The following is a 14,531-nucleotide window of genomic DNA, read 5'->3' on the forward strand; positions in this document are numbered from 1 at the left end:
AAAATTTGAACATAGCTGCAGGCTATCTGAAAAAGGCATTTTAATGAAAAAGCACTTCATGAAGAGAAAAATAGAAAACGTCATAGAACACTTTAATGTCTTTATTCTCCCATAAAGAAAGTTATTTACATATTATCTGTAGACTAAAAAGTTTGAAAGATAAAAGGCGTTGAATCTATGGGAAAATAAACATTTTAAAATGCAGTGGTAAAATGCAGGTGAGTGGTGCACCTGTAATTCCAGCTACTCGGGAGGCTGAGGCTGAGGCAGTTGGTTCTCAACCCGCCTGTCTAACCCACTAGACCCATGTATTGCATTCATACTGATTCTCAGTTCTGTAAAAATATATATATATATATAAATGAAAAGTGAAAGATTATTCAGAGAAAAGCACTAATTAGAAAAAAGTTAACACTCAACAAAAGATTAAAAGACCTCAGGCCAGGTGCAGTAGTTCACATCTGTAATCCCAGCACTTTGGTAGGGCAAGGCAGATGCATCACCCAAGGTCAAGAGTTCAAGACCAGCCTGGCTAACATGGTGAAACTCCATTTCTACTAAAAATACAAAAAATTAGTCAGGCATGGTGGTGCACGCCTGTAATCCCAGCTACTTTGGAGGCTGAGGGAGTAGAATCACTTGAACCCACAAGGCAGAGGTTGCAGTGAGCCAAGATGGCGCCATTGTTGTCCAGCTTGGGCAACAAGAGCAGCAAAACTCTGCCTCAAAAAAAAAAAAAGAAGAAGAAGAACTAAAAATCATGGTTGTAATATTTGAAAGGCAGTGACTATCAAAAATAACTTTATAAAACCAAAGCTTTGTCTAAAATCAAATTAAGCTTATCTGCAACAAAACAGATCAAGTATACAGACTTCAAAGGTTAATTCTTTTGAGGCAAAGTTTTAGGACTGATCTAATTGAGCCAAATGCTGGAAAATCATTAAAAGAATAAACTGATACTGTTTCTCACATTGTCTACATGAACTCAGAGCTATCCCCAGCTGTTACAGGATGTCACTCTTGCTTCCGTGCAAATGTCTTTCCCTCTGCCCCAGGCATCTTTGTCACTCCTCACAGACTCCAACACACACTCATACACTCACAAACATATGGGTACACAACACTCACACACTCATCAAAACTGCTGTGTGCATACAAACTCACTCGCAGTATAAACACACACACATACACACACTAATATACATGCACACACACTCACGAACACACATCATCATTTTCTCCCTGCTTGCCCTTATAGCTTTCACTCCGCTGAGCCTTTGTCATAGTTCCTCAGTCTCTCTTATCGAGGCTAACAGCCTTCGAGATCACCACATACCAAACCCACCTGCCCATCCCACCAGATTCTATGATTATTGACAGCAGAAATGGTGTGTTTTTCTATAACCTCCTAGCACAGTGCCTGGAATATAGAGAGTTCACAATAAATATTTGTTAAAGGAATGAGCCCTGAATCATAAGAATCTTTCTTCTGTCTCTTTGAAATAGTCTACAGTTCAGTCTTTAGTGTGACGGTATGTGCTCTACTTTTACCATGCCTGCTATTTCTATTCTTATATGCTACCACACTACTAAAATGCTGCAGCGCTGGCTGCAAAAGACATCTTTACGTGCCAGTAGGAGCCTGCGAACACCTCTCATTGCTGTGATGGGAGACTTCTTTGTTCCAAGCACTTACAGAAATTCTGCATTTAGTTCTACTTGAAAGGGTCCACTCCAGTTTCCTAGAAGCCCTTTACTGTATGATTGCTTTGTCTCATTAAATCCTAGGACAAAAGACTTAATACAATGAAGGAGTGAATCATATTTCTTAAATACCTGGGCATGCACTGACTTACTGCTTAAGGAGAACGTTGGCACCAAGGTGCTTTGGCATGTTTAACTTTCTTATTTTTACCCCCAAGTAGCACATTAGATATTTTCATCTTCATGTGTAGAGAATTGGAAATACTACTATATAGAATAATGCAGAAAAGATATTAATTATATGTAACTTTACATTATTTTTAAATTGTGGAGTCCTGTAAAAAATTTAAAACATTAAAAAAAATTTTTTTTTCTTTTTTTTTCTTTTTTTTTTTTGAGACGGAGTTTCGCTCTTGTTACCCAGGCTGGAGTGCAATGGTGCGATCTCGGCTCACCGCAACCTCCGCCTCCTGGGTTCAGGCAATTCCCCTGCCTCAGCCTCCTGAGTAGCTGGGATTACAGGCACGCGCCACCGTGCCCAGCTAATTTTTTGTATTTTTAGTAGAGACGGGGTTTCACCATGTTGACCAGGATGGTCTCGATCTCTTGACCTCATGATTCATCTGCCTCGGCCTCCCAAAGGGCTGGGATTACAGGCATGAGCCACCGCGCCTGGCAAAACATTAAAAATTTAAGAGAAAAACAATAACCATAGTGTCCCTCAGAGAGATTTCAAGCATTTCTTGATACATAGCATGTAAATTGGTTTAACCTGTAAGAGTTTGGTTGATTGTTCGAAAATCTTTTAAATCTTTTATACATTTTATAAATACTTATATATCTAATAAAAGTATTTTCAATACATGCTATTGTTGCCTCTATAAAATTTTTCTATGAAGTCTGGCATTTGCTTCCTAGAAGAAAAAGTTTTGTTTGGAGTTTTGGGTTTTTTTTTTTTTAAGTAAGCCATAGCCTCAGCAAATGGTACATTTATTATATTGGTAGCCTTGTGGTTGGAAAGGATTACTTTCTGGGTTACTAAGGAAATGCCTGAGCTGCTAATCCCAGGCCTCTGACTCCATCCAAGTGGGGAACCAGGTCCTCCTGAACATCTCCGTCATCCTTGATAGAGTTTGATGGTGTGACTTATACCAGTGAGGGGATGGTCCCTGATACGTGCAAACTGTATTTTTGTAAATAAAATGGGAATTTTATTTTATTTTATGATGGGAACTTGGGAACTATTATTTTTATTAGAATAGGATCCCATGAGGAACTGCATATTCTTTTTTCTTTACTTTTAAAAGTATGCACGGTCTTGAAAAAACTAAAAATGAATGACAAATTTGTCTTCGCATCTCATTGATGAAACTATTTTTGCTGCAGAGGCAGCGTGACTAAGCTCAGAAAGAAAACATTACCTAAATTTGATGGTGCCCAAAATTGGTAGTCAGATCCCTGAAGTCAAGAAAACCTGTCACAGATAACTTTTTATGGGGATTTTAAAATAACAAGGCAAAGGGTTAGGCGTCATCCACAGAGAGCAACAAGAGACTTATAGAAAATCCATATTAAACTGCTCTAGTACAGATTTATGCTACATGAAAAAGTCAGAAACTTCTCTGGGCAGGTGTCAATGGAAAGTTCTTATCCAGTTTCTGTACAGTGATATTGGTGCTTGGACTAAAATATTAAACCTCAGACCCTTTTTCAAATTTCTGCATGGTGTAATAGCTGGAAGACTCAGTTGATTTCCAGTCCTGTTTTGGTGCTGACCAGTGATTTGAGACACAGGTTTGACCCTAACCCTTGGCTACCTCACTCACATAGGGCTTACACCAAAGTCAAATTCATTTACGTTTATGAAAGCCTGTGAAAGCTTTAGATATGACAGTATTTTGCGTCAGTGTAACACATTCTAATGGTTTAACCAAGGGGAAAATGTGATTATAAAGAAATTTGGAGTTAACCATAGTTTAAAAACAAAAAAGGCAGTGATCTAATCAATGTCTTAGGTAATTAGAATTTTCCAAAGAGTAGAGATTAAGATTCTACCCCGATTTAAAAAAAAATAAGAATAGTCTAATTTGTATTGTTTACAGAGAAAATGATCACATTCTAGAGCTGATTTATGATCCATTTCAATTTAGAATGACTTTGGGATCAGATCTTCAACTCATAAAAATCTAACTTTCAGGAAAGCATTCATTTGTTTAACCTGACATTTTATCAACTATTCACTTAAATATTTTATTTCATATTTACTTATTTAATTTTTACATTGATATAAAATTAAATGTATTTATCACGTAAAGCATGATGTTTTGAAGTATATGTATACGTATACATATGTATACATATATATACACACACATATATATGTATACGTATACATATACACACATATATATATACATATATATATACACACATATATATGTATACGTATATATATATATACACACATATATATAGTGGCATAACTAAACCTGGCTAATTTATTCTTTTAAATACTTTTCCTCCCAAAATAAAATCAATCTAAACATTGCTATATAGGAAACAAATATTCCCAGACTATTATCTGTAAATAAGGTAAAGTACTACAAATAAAATAAACCACTTAAAAATATAATCTCAAGTAGTGGGAAGTAATCACTGGGACTTTTTTTCACTTCCTAAATACAGTTTTTCATGTTTTTTTAAAGGTGTGTTCTTAACTCTTGCTAATTACCTGGGAAAATGATTCAGGGAATATTCTTCTTCCATCATTTCTAGGGAGCATTGATTGACTGGTGATCTTGTGGTTACTTTCAGAGCTGGAGGCTGAGGAGTGGTGCAAGCACCTCTGCATGGAGTGTCTGGGGACCAGGCTCAATGACATCAGCCTTGGGGAGCCCGACCTTCTGGCGGCAGGAGTGCAGCGGGAACAGAATGGTAGGTGTGAGATTGCCTTCTATCACTTCAGAATACCCTTGTTGTTGTCGCACTTTGAAACGGGAAAGGATCTCAGAAATGTTTCAGACCAACCATGTTTTTAAATCAAAGAGGTGGAGTACATGGAGTACGGTGGTATACACCTGTAATCCCTGCACTTTGGGAGGCCGAGGGGGACCCATCACTTGAGGCCAGGAGTTCGAGACCAACCTGGGCAACATGGTAAAACCTCATCTCTACTAAAAATACAAAAATTAGCTGGGTGTGGTGGCCCATACCTGTAGTCCCATCTTCTTAGGAGGCTGAAGCATGAGAATTGCTTGAACCCAGGAGGTGGAAGTTGCAGTGAGTCAAGATCATGCCACTACACTCTAGCCTGGACAACAAAGCAAGACCCTGTCACAGAAATACATATAATAAACTGAACGGTTCAAGTTATTAAGGAATTTTCCCATGATGGTGCAGCAACTGGAGAAAATGCTAAGGTACAACCCAGGTCTCCTTGGCTTCTTGTTTGTGACATTGCCTTTTACCCTAATAACTAACTAATAGGTTAACTCATTATACAGAAGGCTTTTGAATGCCTGGCACTCCGGTTTCTTCTTTGAGAGTTGTTAACGATTTGGAGTCTATGTTAACAGATTTGGCTTCTCAGGTAGTCAGTAGCTTTTAGGGCATTTGGCTAATACTACAAAGAGAAAACTACAGTGAAGAAAATCGCAGGGTTTCACAAAACTGAGGTTTTTGTTTCTAACGATGTTTGCTTACTGCACTGTTCTCTAGTTTAACATGCATTTCTAATGTCTCGTAACAGTTTATGCTGCACGTTCTTGATTAGCAACTCTAAATAACATAATTGGAGTAATATTACTCAGGCTGTCGATATTCATTGATTGTGAGCTCATTTTAAAAAGTATTATCACCACCACCAGACGATCAGATCGTGTAAAAATATAAACTTTTCATTGTTGCAAAGTTTTGATGGCCAGTGTTTTGAAAGGTTGAAGGATGTTGAGGAAATTTGACACTTTTTTAAGAAGAAATTCTGGGCCTGGTGCAGTGGCTCACACTTGTAATCCCAGCACTTTGGGAGGCAGCGGCAAGCGGACTGCTTGAGCTCAATTCAAGACCAGCTTGGGCAACATGGTGAAACCCTATCTCTATAAAAAATACAAAAATTAGTGGCACTACATGTGTCTGTAGTTCTAGCTACTCCAGAGCTGAGGTGGGAGGATCGCTTGAGCCTGGGAGGCAGAGGTTGCTGTGAGCCAAGATTGGGCCATTGTAGTCCAGCCTCAGTGTCGGAGTGGTCTCAACAAAAGAAAAAGGAAAGAAATTCTGTAATTGTCTGTGGCTCGTAAATGAGACAGCCTAGGTAAGAAAACAAATGATAGCATGTGATTATAATCTCATCATTGCCAACAATACTGTCAACAGCCATTGACAGCTCATAGCCTATTGTAGTACTATTTTTTTATTTGTTGCTAAAATGAAAAACTTTTCTGCTAATTAATCATGAGCATATGTAAGTACCAAACATTGCTTCCATGTGAATTTTTAGAAACTTACAAAAGCCTTTCTGTAGCTGTTTATCTAGCTTCAGGTTTATATTCCAGTTCCTCTCCCACACTCTCTCAACTTTTCATCTCTGATTTGTTTTCTGAGAGCAGTGCTTAGCACAGAGGGTCCATAATCATGCTATTTAAAATGCATGCACAGTTTAAGAAAAGGAAAAACCTCTTACTGATAAAAATCTGTCAAGTGCTACATAAAGAAAATGTGAAAAAGTGAATAAATTAAGCTTATGAATAGAAATACTATGTGTCTCTGATAGTGTGGACTATATGATTTTTACTTTGAAGATTTGGAATTATATATGGTTTCTATCCAAATGTATAATGTATTTCTTTGGTTTATCATAATTTTATTTCTACTTTGATAATAATGTCAAAGTAATTTGTCGAGAACATAAAGTTTTTAACATAGTTTTTTTTCTAGAATAGGACAGACACAGAATAAAATGCCAAAGCTACGTAAAAATCAGGTTTCTTTAAAACACACACACATCAAAATAAAGAAGAGAAAAATAATTCCTGTATATACTGTACAGCAGATCTGAAATTACATCACCAATGCTATAAATGCTTTTCTTAGATGAATTTTGTTTAATAATCCTAGCTTCAAACAAAAGGATATATCTGATTTAAAAATATAGTTAACAAATCTCTGAGTAACTATTCAGCTAGGAAAGGTAATGCTGGGTTTATTTAAATGGCCCACAAAGATACATGATATCCTATAAGGAAATTGGCAACTTTAGTACACATGCTGGGTGACAGACACGTTCTCACTAAGACTTTTCAATGTTTATCATTAAAAGAAAAATTTTAATGCGAAAATGGGAGAATTTCCATTCCCTGGGAATCTCCTTCCCCTTGGAGGAAGTTCCATTCCCTGGGAATCTCCTTAGCCTTGGAGGAAGTTCCATTCCCTGGGAATCTCCTTAGCCTTGGAGGAAGTTCCTTATTTCACTGCCAAGGCCATGCATACAGCCATTGGTCAGGGTTCGTGAAGTCTGTGTCCCCTCTCTTTAAAGAACTTCCATAAACTTTGATGATAATAGCTTTTTCTGTTCCTCTTGGTTCATTCAGAGCTGGCTTGAACTTTTTAAAACTGGCATTAACACTTTAGGAGAATAATAAAAGGAATACACATTGAGGGAATATCAAGATTTCAGACTCTACTCTTGCTAGCTCAATAATCTAGCATGTATACCCAGAGAGAACTGTACACACACACAGATTGGCACAATTTCATGGGTATATCCCCCAGTTCTCTCATTTTCTCATCAATAGGCTTCTCCCGTACTTATGATAATTTCAATTTAGGATGCTCTCTCTAACAATTACCCGTAGGCTATAAAACCTCTTAGTAAAGACTAAGATATCTCATCCATCAACTTAGACCCTCTCCCCGAGGCCTTGGAGTCAATATCGATTTACTAGACAATATACTCGCTTGTTTTACTTAAAAGTGTAGGGAAAGCATTTTAGATAACTAAAGTCTTTAAAAATAACATTGCCTTTAAGCTGTCATTTCACTGACTCTCAGTCACTCTTCCAGACTCTTTGAGCATAACAACTTTTAAAATAAACAAAATCTATCATTAGAGTGAATAGACAACCTATATAATGGGAGAAATTTTTTGCAATCTATCCACCTCACAAAGGGCTAATATCAAGAATCTATGAAGAACTTAAACAAATTTACAAGAAAAAACATCCCGTTCAAAAGTGGGCAAAAGATATTAACAGACACTTCTCAAAAGAAGACATTTATGTGGCCAACAAACATGAAATAAAGCTCATCATCACTGGTCATTAGAGACAAGCAAATCAAAACCACAGTGAGATACCATCTCACACCAGTTAGATTGGCAATCATTAAAAAGTCAGGAAACAACAGATACTGGAGAAATAGGAACACTTTTACACTGTTGGTGGGACTGTAAATTGGTTCAAACATTGTGGAAGACAGTGTGGCAATTCCTCAAGGACCTAGAAATAGAAATTCCATTTGACCCAGCAATCCCATTACTGGCTACATAGTCAAAGGATTACAAATCATTCTACTATAAAGACACATGCACACATGTTTATTGAAGCACTGCTCACAATAGCAAAGACTTGAAACCAACCCAAATGCCCATCAATGATAGACTGGATAAAGAAAATGTGGCACATATACACCATTGAATGCTATGAAGCCATTAAGAAAAGATGAGCTCATGTCCTTTGCAGGAACATGGATGAATCTGGAAACCATCACTCTCAGCAAACTAATACAGGAACAGAAAAACAAACAGTGTATGTTCTCACTCGTAAGTGAGAGTCAAACAATGAGAACGTATGGACACAGGGAGGGGAATATCTCACGTGGCCTGTGGGAGTTGGGGTGTAGGGGAGGGATAGCATTAGGAGAAACACCTAATGTAGATGACAGGTTGATGGGTGCAGCATACCACCATGGCACATGTATACGTATGTAACAAACCTGCACGTTCTGCACAGGTATCCCAGAACTTCAAGTATAATAAAAAAAATAAAAATACTTTGAAAACTTCTATGCAGAATATAAGAAAGTTTTCTTAAAGCACCTGAGACATGAATAAATGTACTGTGGTATTAGGCTTATAAAAAACTAAATAAACAAAAGCATTAACTTCCTAATACATGATTGAAGTCACTAAGATATATGGATTGAATCTATCATGACAATTATTTGATAAAAGATTACTCAATCTTTTTTTAAAACATTTTATTTTTTAATTATATAACATATTCATCACAAACATGATTTTATTATTCTGCCGGTAATATGCCTGGATTCAGTTTGCACTTTTTTTCCTAAGAGATAAGAAACCTATGTGTGCAGAATTGATGTAATTACATTAATGTGGTTTGTGGTGATCTTGCGGTATTCTATCATTAAATAAAGTTACATCGCTTAGTCTTTACCACAGCATTTTTGTGACATTCAAAATTGCTACTTCTCTTCTTGTGTTTCCCTGCCTCTTCGGAGAGCCTGGTTTTGTTTAATCTGAGACTAGCTAAGAAGAGACATTTACGCAAATAATTTTTAAAGGTGAAAGATAATGTGTGCTGCTGAGATAAAAGTGGTTATTGATTAAATCCTTTGCTATAATCATCTTTATCTACTGCTGTCAGCTGTTTTCATATCGACTCAGAATCCCACATGGTATGGGGAAAGTTACATGAACCCAAGTTCACATGCACACGCACACACACACAGACACAAAAATAGAGTAAAATGTCTTCTGATATCAGATGACACTGCCACAGAAAAGTGCATGCTTGGTAGACATTTTAAAGTTTAAATTCTTAAAATTTCCAGGATCTCCGGGTCTTTCAGTAATATTTAAGATGGCCTATATGGACTGTAGAAAATATTAACCTCTGGTGTTATGGTTATTTATAAAGGATTCACAACACATAATAGCAATTTTGGGAAACAAATGTTGCTTATACATCATGAATAGCAAAAGTGAACATTGTAACCAAGAAGCAACTCAACTGCAGTTGGAAGTGGACACGAAAGATAGGTCCAATTTGCTACTGATGCAAGACATCTCCATCTAGAACAACAAGAAACGGAACCTCAGACTTTACCATCTGGTTTTGGTTTATTCAGAGTCAGACTGAAGGGTTTGCCTTTCTCCGGGACCAGTGGCTCTGCTTATGAGTGGCGAAGGATCAGCATACATTTCTTCTTTTAGCCTAAAAACATTTAGCCTAAAAACTTTTCTCGGAAACAAAGCAATATGCTAGTAAGTATTGTTTCTGAAGTATTATCTGGTTGCCATGGTAAACATGCTTCCTATATTCAACTCAGACACCCTTGACTGTGATTCATTCATTCCTGACCCATCAAACAATTTGAGGACCTATGATATGTAAGAACTAAACAAGAAACATAAAACTGAACAAAGTATGATTACTTTTTAGAAGCTTACAAAGTAGTAAAGAAGACAAACATGAAGTGTATAAATTAATGTTTTGTAAAATAATGTGTTACCAGACAACAAAAATCTCAGTAGCACAGATTTATAAGCAGATTTTCATTGTTCAGGCACAGGTAAAAAGGCTAAAGTTGGGCTGAGTTAGAGTGGATCGTGCTGAGATTGGCTCCAGGCTGCCAATAGACAATGCCAGTGTCTATTTCATCTGTCTCTCAGCCTCCTTACACTTGCAGCTTCCCAAAGCACTCTCTCAAAACAGAAGATAACAGTAATGCATGACAGTATGCCCAGATTTGCAACCCAATTTAAGCCTTTGCATATTTCGTGTCCACTAAGGTTCCATTGGCCAAAGCAAGTCCTATGACCAAGCCCAAAGTCAAGAAGGACAGTATACCACATGTATAAGGCCACACTAGGAGGTAAATGTATCACCTCTGTATAGGGAGAGGAAGTGAAAAACTAATATAAAAAATGATACAATCTACTGTCTCAGGTATAATAAAATATGTGCTAAAATAAAAACAAAAGGAAAGTACTGTGGTAGAGGTGTGCATTAATTCTAATCAAAGTATCCTGCTCTTTTCTTTTCATAATTACTTTTTATTCCTCTAAATTAGCTTTCTCAATCAGGCAGGTCTGAAACTCTTAATGTCCATCAGTGATTAAAGCCATTGTTAGCAGGACCTTACTCATGTAGAAAATAACCAATCAATGACAAAACAATGGCAAAAGTAACAATCAGCCGCTATTTTGAGGATTTCCCCCCAAAATCTTAATGATCTGGGATGAACCATATTCACTTGAATACATTCTTTATAACCAAAAAGAAGAGTTTTCCAGGGTAATAATTTTTTCTATGGGATGACACTGAGCAAAACCAAAACCAACTTTTGCATAGTGGGGGAAAAAAACCCAAGTATACCCACGTCTGAATTTCTAAAATACCACTTACATGCTCTAGCCTTGCCCAAAGTGAGTTCCTAGAAATACTACTGTGATGATGATGATGATGATGATGATGATGATGATGATGATGACAGACAGCCTGCTCTCCGAAGTGAGGGAATCAATCAGGTGAACTTAATATTATATGGCAATTGTGTCCCTTCCAAAAAGATGAGTTGAAGTCTTAACCCTCCATAACTTAGAATGTGACTTTATTTGGAATAGTTTCTTTGTAAAGGCAATTAAGTTAAAACGAAGAATTAGAGTGGGCCGTAATCTAATAACATCCAGTATGTCACTATAAAGAGGGGAAGTTTAGACTCAGAGACAGATATGGACAAGTGAGATGTTGTGAAGATGCATCAGAAGATGGCCGTGTGACTGCAGTGATGACGCGTCCACACGCCAAGGAACATCATGCATAGCACACAAACGCCAGAAGCTGGAAAAAGCAAGAAAGGATTCTTCTGCTGAGCAGCCAGAGAGGATGGCCCTGCCGACACCCTGATTTCAGACTTCTAGCCTCCAGACCTGTGAGATTATATATTTGTTATTTTAAGCCAACCAACTGTTGGCACTTTGTTATGGTAGCCCTAAGAAACAAATACCAGCCTTGTGTGATGGTCACAACATACATTAGTAAATCTGTTTACCTTTGTACAACCCAGCATTTCCCAAACTCTCTTGACCTAGGTGCCTCCTTCTGCAGATAACATGCATTCATATACTGTGGGACTTGTGTTCCATGAAACACATATTTGCAAATGTTGATATAACCAACAGAGACTATTATCTACGGTGCTGAAAGGCAATGATCATGGGAGCAGCCCCTCCAGAAGAAATAAGATGACACTAATGGATGCAATACAAAGTTGCATGTACCATAGTAATTTTGCCTACCATGTGTTGCACTGTTTTACTGTTATTATTTGATTTATATAGATGCTCCATATAATTTTGAAAAATACAAATTATAGCCACCACTTTTCTCACTTGGTCTTCAGTACACACTAGCCTAGAAAAAGGTCGATGCTATGTATAATTTCTCCCTACGCTTTGCCATAGACACTTCAGGGAAGCAAAAGATGTTTGGTAGTTCTTCTCTTCTGACAATGTCAAATCTAAATGATCCATTTGTCTATGTCTAACTGTGCTGATATAAAGGAGATATATGCATGAAGAAATGTCTTGAAGCACCAAGGGATCTATCCTGGCTCTTTTGCCCTGGGGACATCTCTTCCATCAGTAAGACTGAAGATGCAGATTTTGAAAGCATTCATAGCTACATAAGGGGAAAAGCTTTTGGGAGAGAATACTGAACTCAGAATTACTGCTCCAAGGTGTGTGCAAGAAGATGAAAAGAATGGCTTGGGAAAGAAGAGTTTTATGGAAAATAAGAAATAGATCCCTTCCTTGCCTTTCCTCTTTTCATGGGAGGTCAGGTGGGTTGTGACATGTGTTTATATCACCTTGTTATAAATTGGAGGTTTCTTCAAAAGAACACTAGCATGTGATTTTCCCTATTGGGTTTAATGAAAGGCATAGGACAGGTAGCAGTCAATGTTATTGGAAGCCAGAGAGATATAAGAAAGTAAAGAGCCTCACTTGTCTCAAAATTGAGGGTGGCATGGAGAGGGTCCTCAGCTTTTCCTTAGGTGCACACTGGACCCCAGATATTATCTGGAAGCAGATACTGACATGGCACAGGGAAGCAGAGAGAAAACTTTATTGGGATACAGGCACATGGAAACAAGATAAGACGACCCCTTTTCCTCTGCCAACTCCTATGACTACATCGGTTCTATCCGCTTTCAGTTCAGCCTACAGTAAAAGGCAAGGGTGTACCCGCTTTCAGTTCAGCCTACAGTAAAAGGCAAGGGTGCGCAGGAATTGAACTCTGAATAACAGCCACCACCAAAGTGGGTTGAATCAGTCCTCATTTGACAGAAAATTGATACAGTTTAACACAAAAACAAAATATAATCGGTATAAAGTCAATATATTATATTGGGATTTCGTTTTTTGGTTGGCATAATTTTCATGATCCATTTTTTTTTTCTGCTGTACTAAAACAAAATATTCTATGAAGCTGGAAAGTCAAATACGTAGCCTGTCAAAAAAAAAAAAGTTGACAAAGTTACTCTATCCTCAAGTTCTATTCCACTTTTGACATGCTATGAGGCCGTGGTCTGACTAGTGAAATTCTCTTAATCTCTGCTTCCTACTTTGCATTGAGAATAATGACAGTCCTTCTCTCAGAGAATTGTTGTGAGGACCAAGTAAGATAGGACTTGGAAAGCAGGCAGCACAATGCCTGGCAGGAAAGTCAGTTTTCTCTGGATGTATGTGAAGATCTCCATCGCATTCACACCGGGTGCATGTTAAACAAGGGAATTCTGGGCTCACCCACACCTACAAAGTAAACATCGGGAGGCGGAGGCCAGACATCTCTATTTTAACAATTCCAGTGATGCTCTTATATACACTAAAGCTTGCAAATAGGGGGTGATGTACTGTCAATTATAATTAGCTCTAAAAAAAAATCTACCATTGATTTTAAGAATTTGCCTATTGCTTGAAAATTTTCCAAAGTACTGGCAAACATTTTGTCATAGTATCTTTGCATTATCATTTTGATATCTCTTTATAGTATGTGGCATCCTTTACATTCATTCCTTTTGGCCATGCGTTGGCATCACTAGATACTTGTCTATGTGTTAAACCTCTTTTCTGTATTTTGTGGGCTGAATTTTGTTCCACTCAAAACGTAGGTTTTGAAGTCCTAACCTCTGGTACCTCAGAATGTGACAGTACTTGTAGATAGTATCTTTAAAGAGGTAATTAAGGCATAAGGAGAATATATAGGTGAGCCCTAATCCAATATGACTAGTGTCTTCATAAGAGGAGGAAATTTGAACACAGAAACAGAGGGAAAACCATATAGGGAGAAAATGACCAAGTACAAGCTGAAGAGAGAGGCCTCAGAAAAAAAACCAACTCTGCTGGCACCTTGATCTTGGACTTCCAGCCTCCAGAATGGTGAGAATAGAATCTGTTCTTTAAGCTACCCAGTCAGTGGTACTTTGTTATAACAGCTCTTGCGAACTTTGTATATTTTTTATTTTATTGATTTTTGCTCTCATTCACTATTACTAATCATTCAGCTGCTCTACAGTTTTCGGCTTAATTGCTGGTTATTTTTCAAATTTCTTAAGATAGATATTTCAATAACTAATTTGTAGCCTTTCACTTTAACGTATTTTATGAAGTTCTACATTTTTCTTTGAGCACAGATTAAGACATTCACATCTTCAGAAGATCTTCGAAAAGTTTCCAACATACAGAATTCTCACAGACAGGAAAACAAACCATAGATGTAATTTTTGATAACTCTGGCAATAGACACTTA

General features: G+C 37.4%; 1 protein-coding gene across 1 annotated transcript in view; it reads left to right on the top strand.

Moving 5' to 3' along the window:
• DOK6 (docking protein 6) overlaps positions 1-14,531 on the top strand; it is a 446,729-nt gene that overhangs the window by 278,123 nt on the left and 154,075 nt on the right. The window contains exon 4 of the mRNA XM_002757321.7: positions 4,519-4,638. Within this exon, the coding sequence (XP_002757367.1) occupies positions 4,519-4,638 (120 nt within the window). The remainder of the gene's footprint in view (positions 1-4,518; positions 4,639-14,531) is intronic.

The sequence above is a fragment of the Callithrix jacchus genome, chromosome 13 (genome assembly GCF_049354715.1).
Source record: "Callithrix jacchus isolate 240 chromosome 13, calJac240_pri, whole genome shotgun sequence".
In the NCBI taxonomy this organism is placed as follows: Eukaryota; Metazoa; Chordata; class Mammalia; order Primates; family Cebidae; genus Callithrix; species Callithrix jacchus.